Source organism: Colletotrichum gloeosporioides (genome assembly GCF_011800055.1).
Source record: "Colletotrichum gloeosporioides strain Lc1 chromosome Unknown consensus_83, whole genome shotgun sequence".
NCBI classification, from domain to species: domain Eukaryota; kingdom Fungi; phylum Ascomycota; class Sordariomycetes; order Glomerellales; family Glomerellaceae; genus Colletotrichum; species Colletotrichum gloeosporioides.
Genome location: NW_025544728.1, coordinates 330,316 through 345,649, shown reverse-complemented (window position 1 = coordinate 345,649; position 15,334 = coordinate 330,316). Strand labels below are relative to the sequence as shown.

Below are 15,334 nucleotides of genomic sequence, written 5' to 3'. Positions count from 1 at the left end.
ATGATGATAAATTCAACGCGATGTTCAAGGTGGCTACTATTAGGTTGAGCGGAATACATTCGAGGTAGCTTGACAATGAGGCTCAGTTAACCTTCTTACATCAGACCTTGCAGTGCCTTTTGTTCTAGCGTACTTCTTGTGTCGATCGTGGGGCTGCGCAATACCACTCTCGATCCTTTTGCGGCAATTCGATGTTGACCCCTGGCCTCCGGATGAGCCGTAGTCTTGCCCACAGGTGGGTGCTGGCACCCAAGCCAACCCTGGAGGTTTGTTTCGTCGTCAGCACTGGTGTTACCGCAGATCAAGTAAGAATCTGGAACATCTGGGACTTTGGTTGACTTTACTGTGGATGCAGGGACTGTACTGCGGGAGATCTAACCACTTTGGATCCAACGAGGCTGTCTCCCCAGGGCAGAGACAAAGTTCTGCCAAGCTTGATGGACAAACCTTCAAAGGGTTCTCCAGCATGGGAATCGTGTTCCGTTGCTTGGCTTTCGGAGTTCGATGGCAGACGGAATGGCCTTGGGACAGGAGGAACATCCCGTGCACAGTCACGTTGGGCTGGCTAATTTTGGGACAAGCCCAGACGTAAAACGAAACGTAGCAGCGGGATCGCGGCAAAAACTCCCTACCAAACCAGTCTCAGGAAGTTTCCAGCACTAGCGACGGGATCGACAGTATCCCGGCGGGAATTCTCCTGCAAAGAGACCCATTCAATGCAATGTTATGTAGTAAGCCTATTAATTCTCCGATGAACATCTCAACTATAACCACTGGTGAGGCACTGGTGAAGATGGCCGTCCTGCCATCTTGCCGCGTTGCCGTCCTCATCCAAACACAGCTGAACACCGCCTCAACCTTTGTCCTGGACCTGGCAGTCTCGTCTATCTTGAGCCAAATTTGACTTTGGACATGTGACGGCCTCCAACCATATTGCGTCCGAGCATGCAATGCAAGACATGAGGCTCAGGGCACGGAACTCCCAACCCCCGACAAGTATTGCCTCACCCGATCTTTCCTCCTCACATCATTCCCGTTCCGTGCGGGGGATTCCCACTTTCCGTCCGCCCTACGCGTCCAGCTTAAACCAAACGAGCCTCTTCTCCTCGTTGTTTTCCTGAGCCTCAAAAGCCGAGAGCTTTGCCCCTGACCCCACCGTTCCACCCCCACGCGAAGCCGTGGTTGCGATTCGTCGCCCACATGAAACTGCAACACAACGACACTCCCAACCAGGTAAGCCTCGAAGCGTTCGCCAGACCGTGATGTTTCGGATGAAAATGCTTGCGTTGCCAAGAGACGTCAGTCGACGCCTGCCATTCGATATCCGCTGAGTCGGCTCTCGCGGCACCAGTGCGGCAAACCCGCCTGGTAAACTATGCCAGAACTCTCCCACCCCATCCGTCCCGATGCGTCCATCTGGCCTGCCCAGACATTGAAATACCCATGCCTCCTCAATAGCCATCAGTTTTTTCCGTGCGAACTCCTACTCTACAGTGTCCAAACTCCGTGTGTGCCGGTCCACTCGATAATCTTCAAATCTTAACTTCCAGAGCTGTGCTCACATCGTTCAATCTACTATCCTTTAATCCTTACAATCACTTACAACCGCCACTATGCGTTTCACCGTCGCCCTCACCACCTTGGCCGCCGCCGCCATCGCCGCGCCCCTCGACTCTCTCGTTGCCCGCCAGGACGACGTCAACGCTATCCTCAACGCCCTCGCTGCCGAGAATCCCGAGGATGCCGAGACCGCAAGGAAGGGTCTGAAGGCTCGCGAGCTGCAGCTCACCCAGGATGCCGAAGAGGAGGAGATCTTCAAGCGCGAGCTCCAGCTCACTCAGGACGCCGAGGAGGAAGAGATCTTCAAGCGCCAGGATGATGTCAACTCCATCCTCAACGCTCTCGCCGCTGAGAACCCCGAGGACGCCGAGACGGCTAGGAAGGGTCTGAAGGCTCGTGAGCTCCAGCTCACCAACGACGACGAGCAAGAGGAAATCTTCAAGCGTGAGCTTCAGCTCACCAACGACGATGAGCAGGAAGAAATTTTCAAGCGCGATGTGCAGCTCACCAACGATGACGAGCAGGAGGAGATCTTCAAGCGTGACGTCCAACTCACGAATGATGATGAGCAGGAGGAAATCTTTAAGCGTGACGTTCAGCTCACGAATGATGATGAGCAGGAGGAGATCTTCAAGCGCGACGTTCAGCTTACCAACGACGAGGAGCAGGAGGAGATTTTTAAGCGCGACGTCCAGCTTACCAACGACGACGAGCAGGAGGAGATTTTTAAGCGCGATGTCCAGCTTACGAACGATGATGAGCAGGAGGAGATCTTCAAGCGTGATGTTCAGCTCACCAACGACGCAGAGGAGGAGGAGATCTTCTAAATCCTTGACTTGGCGAGAAGTCTTACACTAGAATGTGGCTTCGCAGCGTGACAGCTTGCATACGCGGTGGAGTCTGTGCCTTATTTCGTAACTGTCAGATATGTTAGGATTCGGCAACGCACGTATTAATTGAGGACCTCAACACTAAGCAAATGAGGCATGCCATGCAATGTTACGCCGTGAAGATATGTAAAGCTGTCTCAGGAAGACTACCCCGAGAGTCTGACAGACCATGTCGGGCGGTATCGAATGCAAGTTGCGGTTACTACCGTAGCCTCCAAGATAACCGAACCTGAAGAGTTGGACGAGACATATTGAGATTGGGTATCAGTCCATCTACCAACCGCCACATGTTCTTGCTACACGTAAATACAAATATACATCATCAATCGCTACATCAACCAGTGTTGGTCATTATAAACAGCGTGTTCACCACGTCTCGGCGGAGCGACGCGTGAGCCGTACCCAAAAGTCTCGAGCGACGAAGAAGATCGCACTGAGCGTCTTGATGGGCTTCTCGGGGTTCATGACAGTGAAGTCGTATCTCCGTAGCAGCTAAAGTCACGTAAGCCACCGTTAATAAAAGTCAATGAATTGAAAACATACCTCGACGAAAACCTTGTTCAGCTCCATCATGGCAATGGACTTTCCCAAGCATGAGTACTTGCCGTGGCCGAAATGTGTGTCAACGGCCGCGTTCATTTGCTTCAGCTCCTCTGCACTCGCCGAAAGCCATCGCTCAGGGCGGAAAACATCGGCGTCAGGGCCCCAAACCCACTGTGACCGACCGACACCGAAAAAGTTCTGCCCGATTTGTGTGCCGGCGGGAACGTAGTAGCCGTTAAGCACGTCGCCGCCTTCAGGTGCTTGCTTGAACCCCAATCCTGTAACCGGAGGGTAGAATCGCAGGCCCTCGCGGATGACGGCTTGGAGGTACGGAAGCTTAAGAGCTTCGGTGTTAGTGATGGGCAAGCTAATTGAACCCGCCGCTATGGCAGCGTCGATTTCCTGTTGAAGCCTGCGGTAGGCGACGGGATTATTTATTAAGCATAGTAAAGTCATGCGCATCGCTTGTGCGGCAGAATTGGTGCCGGCAATCCTTTGGAGATGTTAGTTAAGATGCCCTGGATGTCTTGGTGGGTTTGCATTACATATGGATGTAGACGATCTGAATGAGCTCGTCCAGGTTGAGGCCCTGATTGATGAAGGCCTGCATCATGTCCTTCTGGGGCTTCGCCCCAGGCTGTAGTCTCATTTCGGCATAGTTCTTAGCGAAACTGCAGCACGCCAGTCAGTGTCCATTCTACATGAGCATGGAGGGTGTGCGACTCACCCCATCAAACGCCCAAAACCGATTTGATCATTCTCTGTAGGCAACATCAAACGGAATGGCCATTTGTGAACAAGTCGACCGAGCCATGGAAGCACCGAGACGATGTTCATAATGGGTAGTGACGACTCGTTGATCTCGATGTACCGAAACAGATCCCTGTCTTCTGCAAGGAACCCAAACGCGCCGCCAAAAGAAATGTCCCCAATAGCGTCTAACGCAAAGTACTGCGTCTTCTCAGCGAGATCCAGCGGTCGGAACTCGGCATCGGTAGAGACATAATGCTGGTCAATCAATTGTACGAAATTCATGAGCTGGCGGTCGATGCCCGTTTCGAAGCCAAAACCCTCATTTTCCTTTGCAGCATACTATCGATCTTAAGATTTAGCTACTGACATAACTAGCAGTAGGGTGCAGCGCCCCCGCTTCGCTTCGCTGTAGTCATGTTTGCGTGACATCGATTCAAGAGGATGACTTACGGCCGGTGCCATGCGCGCCCTCATGGCCTTATGTTCCTCTTCATCCCGCATCGAGACGACATTGTCGACGCCGGGGGTGATGCGGCCGGAATCGTAAAAATCTCCTTTGATGTACGGCGAGCGGACGGCCGACATCTTGCGCAGTGAGTCGGGGTCAGTGCATAACAGCTCATTTGGGCCGATGCGCGCCAAGGGTCCTGTGGTGGTGTTGATCAGCGTCTGTTGTCGGCATGCTGTTTTGCTTGTGTATGCCCCAAGTCATTGAATCTGAGGTCCCATCCTTCGCAATAGATGTCCATGAAAGGGAAATTAGGACATAATGCTTACCATATTTCCTAGCAACATCATTCAAGTGCTCGTGGTAAGTCCCTCCAACTGCCTTCTTCAACTGCCACAAAACCGAAATCGATGCCAGAAAGGGGCCGGGGATCTTTCTCAGCCGATACCATGATCGGAACTCCCACACCAGAAATGCGACGAATATTGGCAGTCCAATCAACTTGATCAGTAACCCCGAGGTGTCGGGAAACCACGCGCAGCCAACGGTGGAGGACAGGATGCCGGTCATATTTCCTCGCTATCCTCCCGACTTCAATCTACTCGCCCTGGTCGTTTCCCCCGTAAGACTCGCTGTGCCGCTTGCTGGCGCACTTGGCTCGCCGCCGTGGCACGTCGCACAGGGTTCAGCGACAGGGTGAGGCAAGAAGCAAGTGTTTCTGTTGGTGCTGTCAAAAACGCATGTCGCTCGTTCGATCCGCCCCCGATGTTCTCGCTTCGACTCGCCCCGTTCCGCTCCCGTTTTCAATTACCGTCCGACTGAGATTTGATGTCTCGAAGGCCAATGATGCCGGTCGTCAGTTTGCGTCTCTCGGTGTTGTGTCTCTTTCGATATGATCGAGCTGTTGTTGCGTCGCGGCGTTGTCCCCCGGTTCTATTTTGTCACTTCTCGTTCTTTCGCTGACCCGACAGGTTGGTAACGAAACGGGGAATGTGAGGCACAGTAGGGCGGCGGTGAAGAATGGTCCCAGTCCCAGAGCCTCGGGATCAGAAAGCAAACACAAGAAATTGGCCCGTGAGCGAGCTCAAGATGACAGCATCAAGGGACAAACGCTAATGGAAGGTTTTGGGGACGAGCTTCATTTATGACCGCGCACGCAAGATTAACTGTACTCTTAAGACGCAGAATCATGGCTGAGCCGGGGACAAGCCTGGTCCGGCTGGGGATGCCGCTAGGTAACGCTAGGTGAAGGACGTGGTTGTGTGGATGACAGGATGTAGTGCTGGCTAAGGGTCTTCTACCACCTCGGCCTGGTGACTGACTACTGCGTCTAACGCACGCAAGTAAGCTAACATCCTGGAGGTTTACGTGGTGGTCGGCCGAAGCCAGCTCATGGTTAGGGGAAGGATGAGACGGGACTGCGGCCTGGACCGGTCTGGTCCAAGGATGGCTTTGCGGACAGAATGTATTGGGATCAAGCACTGAAATCATGACTTCAGACCAGTCATTCCCATCACGTTCTTTGTTCAAGATGATGACTTTCCTGCTGCCCAAACCTATCATCTGGAACAGAACAGCCAAGTGAGAGAAAGCTAGCCCCAAAGTAATCACACAGCCACCAGTCCTTCTTATGCACGTTGACAATGCAAGCCATCGGAAGAGTTCCCATCTACGGCGCCACTTTTCGCTCACCGGCCGTCCCATCTCGTCCCAAAATGTGAATCGGATTTCCCAAAGTGCTTCCTCGGGTCTCACCTTCGGGCCCTCCTTCTTCTAGTCACAGAATTACCATGCTTTCTGCAGACCCAAAGGTTGCAGCGACTCGACTAGTTCATCCCGACCCTAGGCTTGTTCCATGCACTGGTGCATTGACGAGTGCGCTAACGAGTGCGCCGGCGCGCGTCCCATGTCTGCCACCCTCGACTCTCCAATCACGGCGGTTCGGCCAGCGGATTCAGGTGACGGCCGGTCTTTCAGATGCCACCGTGTGTCCCGCTTTGTCACCGAATGCACGGCGTTGCGCCGTAGGTTGTGGAACCCATCTCACTGAAAATCAGGAACGCAATTATTTACAGTTTGTCCAGCTCAATCTTGTGCGGGCGATGTTCGGCAAATGCAAACTTCAGACTGGCTTCTCGATGTTCACATGACCGATGACGCCACACTTCCACATGGTCGATAGAGAGATTGCAATCGCTAAAGACAGTCATTAGCCTGGAGGGGTTGGACTGCACCTGGTGAGATTTACGAGAAGCACAACCCTAGTCTCGGAAGGTAGTATTAGCTATCGCAGGGCTAAAAATGGAGGCATCACCGTCGACCGGACGACGACATATTATCAAAAGCTTCATAGCAGCAAAAGATTGGACGAACAGGGAATCGAACCCTGGACCACTCACATGCTAAGCGAGTATTATACCACTAACCCATTCGCCCAAGGGTTGATTTCGCCCGGACTTGAACCGGAGACCTTCAGTGGAACACTGNTTCGCCCAGTGGGATGATTTCGCCCGGACTTGAACCGGAGACCTTCAGTGAACCAGGCGAGGATCCAGAGGACCTCGATCTGTTAGACTGACGTGATAACCAACTACACCACGAAACCATGTTGTTTGATGACTCATCCGGGGCGAAAAGAACACTTGAAGGTTGCGTGCGGTGGATGGAGGGCATCGTGAAGCGAGGGGCGGAGTGGGACGCTGGGTGGACGATGATGGATCCGGAAACCATCCCGAAGTTGTGGGACTGGGAGATTCTAGATGGGCCCATCCATCCGTAACAGCGGGTTGCAACCCTGAAACAACACAGAGACTGGAGGAACAGAAGGACTTCAGAGGCATCGTGAAAATGAATTGAAAACTTTTGGCAAGAATCATCCTCCCCTATGTACTAAGCAGTCGTAACGCATTGTTCATCAAACAACCGGTCTAGTTCCCACGCCATGTAGCCTCGATGATGACGAAGAAGGACAACGGAATCGCCTCCAACCGAGTAACCTCGAATCTCTCATCTGCCCTCTTGAACATGCCCTTCCATGCATCAACGTGTCTCTCCTTAGTACCAAAGAGTCCCATCATTCTCAAATCGGTGGAGGTGCCCATCTGTTGGATCGATCTAGGCATCGACGCAGCGACAGCAGCGCTCTCCTCGACGGTGCCCTGCTTGCCGACATAGTCGATAAGAAGGACCTTAGAGCCCGGGCGCAATGCCGGCGTAAGACCCTGGATGATCTTGATGGACTCGGCATCGGGCCAGTCATGGAGGATCAGCTTGATCATGTACACGTCCGCCTGGAGGGTTTGGGGCTCGAAGAAGCTGTGGGGCTGGAAGCTCACACGGCCCTTCAGCTCCTCCGGGATGTTCTTGTCGAAAGAAGATTGGCACTCTGGCAGATCCTGGACCGTAATCTTGAGGTTGGGGAAAGTCTTGGCCAGAACGAAACTGTCGTGACCTCCGGAACCGCCGAGCTAGTGCTGTGTCAGTCTATACGGTCAAGGTGAAAGTTCAAAGAGGCGGCTTACATCAACGACACTGAGGTTGCCAGCGTTACCCCAGTCGTACGCGCCCCTGACCATGCCCTCAAGCTGGAAGATCTCCTTAATGTAGTTCATCCACTTGACGAATGTCCTCATGCGGTATCCCTTCTTCTCGCCCTCGCCGTCCTCCTCCATCATCTCCCAGGAGGTCTTGTAGCCCTTGGAGAACTCGCCTCTCTGCCACATGCCAAAGGCAGTCTCGCTCATATCTTCCTTGAGCTCTTTCTTTCCACGCTGGTACTTGTCCAGCGCGTAAGGAAGGAACGCCATCGGCGGGCCGGCATCGTTCATGATGTTGAAAACGAGTCCGTGGAGACCCTCATTTTGGGCAACAGCCGCGGACCGCGAAGTGTGTCTCACCCGAGTGGTGAGAGGCTTGCCCGGTTCCGTCTCCTCAAAGATTCGGAGGGTATAGGCATGCTCCAAAAGGCGGTGGACAACCTCCTCGGGCAGGTCGACATGCTTGGCAATATCGGCGTAGGACGCGTCGCCGTTGAGGGGGACGGCCGACCAAAAGTCGAAGTAGTTGATGGCGTTAAGTGCTGCGCCGTCGGGGCCATACTGTTAAATGATATGTTATTCATGTTGTTCCAATCTTCAGGAATTGTCTCAGGGGTGGTTGACTTACGTTATGGGCAAAGTTGAAAACACTCTCACTAGGACCCTCGACCAGATACGACAGGTCCTTCAAAGTATCAATCAATCTCTGTCGAAGCAAGAAAGCCTCTGACGTCAGACCACTGTAGCTTCTCACACTATCCGCGGCAAGAGTAGGCTCAGGGATCTTGTTGTCGCCCAGGAACTTGGTGAAATCGGCTGAGAGCTGGCCAATCTGGGCTGCGAGCTCGTTGATAGTAGGCTGTGGTGACGCCATTTTGGGAAAAGGAAGAACAGGAGGGGTATCTGGAAAAGCAGAGAAATCGAGATGGAACGGGAGATAGATCGGTAGTCCACGGCACTTGAAAACGCCCGGGGGATCCGTCCCTTATTTACCCGTCTGTCATCTGTCATGGCCAAGACGGCCTGCGCCTCTTGTCTACATTGTCTGTACCTGCCCGTAAGGGTTCGCCGCTGTCGGACTGAATCACGCCTTTACCCCTCCAGCTCGTTAGGTAATTCCTCCGAGTCTACATGCGGTGATCGAGTCTCAGGTGCCGGCACGTTGTCTTGTGTGACGGGGAATACCACGCACCCTGCAGATCAGATAAGATTATCTTATCCATCTTGAAGACATCTTTGCTGAACTACCCCTCTTCGCCAAGCCTCTAAGTCATTGAGTTGAAGAAAAAGTACCGTCTGACCTTGATGCCATACGAGACACCGAAGTCATCGTACTGGCGGGCCGGCAGGCATCCCGCCGGCTAGCTCCATTTCGGCCCCGTTGGCCCCGTTGTGTCTGTAGTGTATTAGACTCTATGGGGTCGGTGGCCGAGGACCGATGGTCAATGTTACGTTGGCAATGAACCAGTCGCCTGTTCCGGTTTAGCGAAGGGTAAAGGTGGTCCATAGTAACCTTCCCGTAAGACTGGCTGTTCTTGCAACCTGTTGATAGCTTGCGATAGGCAAGGGTGCGTCATTTTCTCCAACGTTCTCCATGCAGGTGGCCACTAACGGATGTAAGATGATGTAGGTATCAGGCGCCGAGTCAATCTGGATTCGCTGAATTTCGGTAGTTTCCGCTCGCTGTGCGTCTAGCTGGAGGCGGGACAGAAGCCGCCGGTTATCGCCCCAGTCCGACTTTGACGTGAGTCGTATGAATGGCACATCTCGAATTTAAACTTAATCATCAATCTTAACCAGAGCGTTGGGTATTCGTTCGGAATGTGGGAGGTCGATTACCCCAGACAGCCGAATTCCGAACTCATCAGCCACGCATCTTCTTTCGTGGTGTAAAGTGGTTGGCTCTACGGAGTGAAGGGGTCTCTGTCGCATGAGAATCCCGTAAAGCAACGCCAGATCGGCATGGTGGTAAGCGCTGTCAGTCACCGTGAAACAGCGAAATTTGGGCGCTTCCCAACCCAATGCTCCACAAATCTTTTCTTGACTTATTCGTGTGGATGGGAATTCTTGATGTCTGCCGGCAAGACTGCCCCAAAGAGTGAAAGTACGAGAGATATATTCCTTTGCTGGAGCCATTCCCCGCTCAGCAATGCTCCGCCCGTCGCACTCTGACAGAAATCTATCCATGATCATTCCAGCGATACTGTAGACAACGCATGAGCGGACTACGGGGTAAGACAGTTGTCCGCCAAATGCCCGAGAGAAAGCGTAACCGCAGCCGACAACCCACCAACTGTCATCCGTCCTAACTCCCCGGCAGCTTTGTTGACGGCGAAGCTCCACCTGAAGACCTCCACGACAGGTTCTAGGCGAAAATCCATCGGTGTCACTTCCTACAAGGCAAGTCCTCTGGAATCCGTGTTTGTACCAAACCCACCTGAGGCCCCATTTAAATGTAACGACACCACATGGCCTGACCCTAAATCCGGATAGCATGCGGATAGCAACGGCCAAAAGCTGGGGCTAGAGTTGGTTTACATGCTATCTATCCTATCAGATATTGCGACAGCCAAGTTATTCAGACACGGTAATCCATCAGAACCGAACATGATTGCTCGCTTTAACGCTCAGAGTGCCCACCTGTCAGCAAACATAGCTGGGTCCTTTTATTATTGCGACATACAAGTTAATTAAACAACACTGTCACGCACACCCGCCAAGTACAAGCTGTCTCAACTAGGTTAGTATGCTTGCCGCTGCAGCCCGCGATCACCTCATTCGGCCGCATCATGTACCTCCGTTACGACTGCGCAGTTGAACCCTTCGTCTAGTAAGAGTCAGCAACGCACAATACGAGTTTTATGCATTCTACGTAGCAACTGACTGTATTCGTATTGACGATGAAGTGGAGCATTTGACAAGAGCAAATATGCCATGACAACGTATATGTACGCAGTCAACTTATTTGAATTTTCTTGTTCGTAATCTTCCTTCGTTGCCTTTTGCGGTCGTCAACTTACGAACGCGACCCAAGGAAGATCCTGCTTATCGAATTGGAGAACAGGCACGGCAAGTCACATGACCGTCGCTCACATCCGGTGATGCGACATGTCTACTCGTGCCAAGTGGGCAGACATTCCTGGTTGGCGGCCTTTGCCGCTGCCCATCACGGCTCCGACACTGAATGCCACCGGCGAACGATGCGAGCGGATCAAGATTGCCGAGCGCTAACCGCGTGGTCAGCATCGAAGCCCGCTGCGACAGCACCGCGTCGGCCCGCACCTCTTCCATGATCGCCCATTTTCGGTATCGCATTTTGGGTATATCAAAAAGATGGTGTCGCCGCCACCCGTCCGGTTCTTGCTAACTCTGTACTCTCAGTTTCTGTCGTGTTGAACTGGAAATGGCTGCTAAGCGTTAGGTATCGTGGTATCTAGGTCATCCCAGCTTCGGTCAGACAACAATCTGGATAATTTGCCATCTCAATGTTCTGAAACACCCCACGAAACCATGCGAGCTCCAACACGCAGTCTCGCACTCTAATACGAATACCATCCCCCCAATCAGGTGCCCGTGCAGCGAAGCTTTGTGTGCCAGATCCGTCATCTGTGCTGTCGTGGTGATTTGTGTTTGCGTCGTGTCGTTCGCCTCGTATTCTTCTTGGAAGGTGATTTTTAAATCTATCGCTAGTCCACCTGCGTCGTCACGAAAATACCTTCGGTAGGATTTACATCGCAGCACGCATATCGGCACCTCGACGGTTATATCTGGTCTGGAAACCAGACCTTCGTTCGTGCTAGCTACTGCCATCGGCTTCTCTTTATTCGACGACCTATCTGAAGCTCCGGCTTCCACTCCTCTATCATGGCGATCGGCAGTACGGGTATGGCCCTCATCGGGATTGGGGCGCTTCTAGTAGTTCTCAACACCATTTTCGTCGGTCTGCGTCTCTACACTCGAGTAGCAATCGCAAGGACCTTCAAGCCCAACGATGCGTTATTATTAACCGCATGGGTATGTACTCCAATTCTCTTTGCGCAAAGCTTATCTAACCTCAGCCCGTTCACAGGCTGCGTTTGGAGCTCTCTACGGTCTGGCGATTATGGGAGTTTTGGGTGGCATCGGCGGATCACTTGCGGACGCCTTCAGCAACGGCACAAGTGGGATTACACAGGCACTGAAGGCGCTATTCTTCCTGGAAATCATCTACGTGGTCCTCACCTCAGCCATGAAGGGCAGCATTGCGATGACGTTCATCCATCTGTCGCGCTCGAAGGTTCTCAACGCGCTCTTCTGGACTTCCATCGGCATGGACGTGGCCATCAGTCTTGCCTTCATCATCTACCTGCTTGTCCAATGCAAGCCGATCGACAAGGCGTGGAACTTGCTGGACCCATCGGTCAAGGGAGAGTGCTTGCCGCTTGTGGGACAGCTGTACATGGGCTACGCCCTGTCCATCGTAACAGCAATCTTGGATATCCTACTTATGGTGTCTCCATTCATCATGATGAGAGGACGAGGCCTGAACTCGAGACTGAAGATGTACATCTATGGCATCTTTGGTTTAGGAATTCTGTGAGTTCTCCCTAATGGTGATGCTCTTGCGCTTGCTAATACAACGTCCAGCGCGACTATTGCGAACGTCATCCGCTTGATCGCACTCATCAAATTGAAGGGCTCCAATGACCAGCTTCGTATGTGCTTCCCAATCAACCTTCCGAAAGATACTAATGAGTGCCACAGTCGACGCGGCTCCAGTGTTCACTTGGTCTGCCATCGAGGTCAGCATCGGTATCATCATTGCCGGATTGATTGAACTCGGCCCGCTTGCCGCCAAGTACGGAGTCAAGGGATTCGAATCATTTGCTCCATCAAAGCCTATCAGCGAGGACTACGAGATGTCCACTGGGAAATTGTGAATATGGAAAGGGCAGTCCTTTTGAAGCGAAGTAATGAGAGATGCGGGTAACGAAGGGGCAAAGAAAGGAACTTTCCCTGGGAGATGTTCTCTGGAAGGACACCCTATGATGATCACAATCGCGAAAACACAGACGCGAGAAAGTCGATCTCCTGTTGAGCATGCATTTCTAGCAATACCACATAGCTGCACCAGGTTGTAGAAAGTCATTTGTCGACTGGGTGCAAGAATGTTATCGAAGCATACTGAGAGTTTCCACTTCTACATTGAAGCGTCCTCGTCGTCCGTTATTGATTAATGATGATATGAGTTGTCATTGACGCATTGAACTGTTTATCAGAACAGTACGTTTGTTTCATATTTGATCAGGTCCGCAACAATGTGCCGAGGACAAGCGGCCGCCGCAGTATCGACGTTCACTTGTACATATCTATGGCTGGCTTCGCCCATTGTTACCGTCCGCCAAGTTTTCAGTGCTTCGGCCTGCCTTCACCTCCTCTCTCCAAGTCAATCGCTCCGTCTTGGTCACACCAGGGCCCTGGTACACGCTGCCATAGAGTCCAGAAGCCCAGCCAGCACCATCCTTCGCCTTCTGACTCTTGCTGTTCTTGAACTTCCTCCTGTACCACTTGCCATATGAGAGAAGGTAGTACAGCCTGAAACAAAGCAATGCGAACTTGTCATGCTCGAGGTCCTCCGGATAGTCAGCACCCATGTCCACGGCGGCGGCAATGCCAGACATGATGGCGATCTCGTGAGCATTGACCAACGTCCATGAACCTGCAAAGCGAATACGCCTCTTAGCCTGAAGGAACATAATCCAGGGCACGACGAAAGCGTAGTGGGTCCATGAGTGACAGAGCTGGTGCCACCAATCGCTGCGGATGATCTTGTCCTTGTTGATCTGGTCGTCGGTCCAGTGCTTCCGGTCACGGTTCTTGTTCAGGTAGATCGTCTGGAATACGTGTTGCTCAAAGGGAACTTTTTCGGGAAACTGGGACTGGTAGTTTGTGGTGTCGAAACACATCTCCAGTTTGGAAAGGTCGTCGTCGTACATGCGGATATAGTACATGGGCCTAAAATTGTCCTTTGCGTACTCCAGGCGCGAAGATTGGTCAACCTCGCGCTTGTTTCCGAGAGCCTTGACCGCCTTAGACTCATCGTAGAAGTTCTCGTAGTACTTCTTCATGTAATCGGCATCATTGTGGGTGATGGTGATGTCGTCGGAGAATGTCGCGGCTCCCAAGACCTTGCGTTCGCGCCAGGACGAAGTCTTGCCCAAGATCTTCTTCGCAGTGTCAGCGAGAACGCACATTACGATGTCGTCGTAGTGTTCCTCGGACTCGGGTGCATCTGGATCGCCTCCATTGGGGTTGTGGCCGTCCTTGACTGGAGTGCGAGCCTTCGTCTTGACAAGCACCCCACGCTTGTTTCGGTGTACGATTTCGGTGAGTTCAGTGGACAGGCGGACAGTGACTCCACGGCTTTCGAGGTCCTTCTTCCAAGTCTGGTAAAAGTCGCTGAAGTTGGGGAAGACGACCATGGGAGGGAGGTTTGAGGCGACGCTGTGCTTGTCGGGAGGGTACCACATGCCATAGGTTGGCGAAGTGCAGAGTCGTTCCAACATGATAGCAGGCACCTCGGGCGTGGCATTTCCTGTTCCAAGAAACAAGGCAGTCATGGGTAGACCGATAACATTGGTGAACTCGTCGGAAAAGCGGAAGAGCTTGAAGAGGATCTTCAGCGGCATCAAGGCGAAGAAGACTTCGAACCAGCGCATAAACTTGAGCATGAAGGCAAGCCTCTGGACTTCTTTCTGGTGCTTCACCATGAACTCGGTGGGAAACACGTTCGACCAAAACTTCTCATCCTTGCCGAAGGAGACCTGGAGCTTCACCGGGTCGGCGTGATAGCCCTGTCGGGCGAACATAGTAAGCGTGTGGTGGAAGATGTAGCTTCCACCCTGGACTCCTTGATTGAACCAGCTCGCGCCATGTCGCTCCTTGTCGAGAGGGATCGAGAAAGCCTGCCCGCCGCAGTAGTCGACCGAGTCGATCAGGGTAACGTCGAACTTGTCGGGGTGGTTCGAAAGATGGTATGCCGTCGACATGCTGCACGCTGTGAGCATTCATCTGATCTCGGCCTCGAGCTCACTATCACCTACCCAGCTGCGCCTGCGCCAACAACGAGGACCCTCTTGCGCCCATCTTTGCCAGTGTTTCCGTTCTGCGCCATGTTGTCGGAGCCGTTCTGCTCAAGATCACGGTCGAATGTTTGGGTTGCCATGAAAGTGAGGAGAGGAAAGGCTGTGCTCCCTTGCTTTGAAGAGCTGCCTCTTCTGCAGCATGGATGCCCCCCGGAATGCTGGAAGCTCAAATATGGGCTGAGACCCGTGTCACTTCGCGTGTCTATGACGCTGTGACATTGAATTTTGATGAGGTCATCCCCCGCCGACCCTCTTTGTCCGCTAAATTAGCTGATGGCCGCCTATAGATTAGCGATTGCGCCGGGAGATCACCCCTCGATGATCGGAACTAGTGGGGGTTTTTCGTCTTAGTGGGGGAACTAAAGAGCGCGTCTCTGCCACGCGACGCTCGTGCCGACTACAATGTCTATCGATTTGGCTGCTTTGCGCCGATGAATGACTTCTTGTATCCATATTAATACTTTAAACGTGTTTATCAAT

At 52.7% G+C, this 15,334-nt stretch overlaps 5 protein-coding genes across 5 annotated transcripts; 2 read left to right on the top strand and 3 right to left on the bottom strand.

The window, feature by feature from the left end:
• Positions 1–1,613: 1,613 nt before the first annotated feature.
• On the top strand, positions 1,614–2,387 carry GCG54_00001015 (uncharacterized protein; the record flags this gene model as incomplete). The annotated part of the gene is made up of 1 exon (XM_045401144.1): positions 1,614–2,387. The coding sequence occupies one exon, from the start codon at positions 1,614–1,616 to the stop codon at positions 2,385–2,387; it is 774 nt and encodes a 257-aa protein (XP_045258928.1).
• A 429-nt stretch (positions 2,388–2,816) lies between these two features.
• GCG54_00001014 (Pisatin demethylase) lies at positions 2,817–4,764 on the bottom strand (the record flags this gene model as incomplete). The annotated part of the gene is made up of 7 exons (XM_045401143.1): positions 2,817–2,942; positions 2,994–3,486; positions 3,539–3,664; positions 3,721–4,085; positions 4,114–4,152; positions 4,197–4,393; positions 4,524–4,764. 7 exons carry the CDS (start codon positions 4,762–4,764, stop codon positions 2,817–2,819), a joined length of 1,587 nt encoding a protein of 528 aa, XP_045258927.1.
• A 2,357-nt stretch (positions 4,765–7,121) lies between these two features.
• On the bottom strand, positions 7,122–8,604 carry GCG54_00001013 (O-methyltransferase fsr2; the record flags this gene model as incomplete). The annotated part of the gene is made up of 3 exons (XM_045401142.1): positions 7,122–7,661; positions 7,716–8,291; positions 8,359–8,604. 3 exons carry the CDS (start codon positions 8,602–8,604, stop codon positions 7,122–7,124), a joined length of 1,362 nt encoding a protein of 453 aa, XP_045258926.1.
• Positions 8,605–11,594: 2,990 nt separating this feature from the next.
• Positions 11,595–12,649, top strand: GCG54_00001012 (uncharacterized protein; the record flags this gene model as incomplete). The annotated part of the gene is made up of 4 exons (XM_045401141.1): positions 11,595–11,744; positions 11,800–12,305; positions 12,357–12,424; positions 12,474–12,649. 4 exons carry the CDS (start codon positions 11,595–11,597, stop codon positions 12,647–12,649), a joined length of 900 nt encoding a protein of 299 aa, XP_045258925.1.
• A 429-nt stretch (positions 12,650–13,078) lies between these two features.
• Positions 13,079–14,934, bottom strand: GCG54_00001011 (uncharacterized protein; the record flags this gene model as incomplete). The annotated part of the gene is made up of 2 exons (XM_045401140.1): positions 13,079–14,759; positions 14,813–14,934. The coding sequence occupies 2 exons, from the start codon at positions 14,932–14,934 to the stop codon at positions 13,079–13,081; spliced, it is 1,803 nt and encodes a 600-aa protein (XP_045258924.1).
• Between the last annotated feature and the right edge of the window lie 400 nt (positions 14,935–15,334).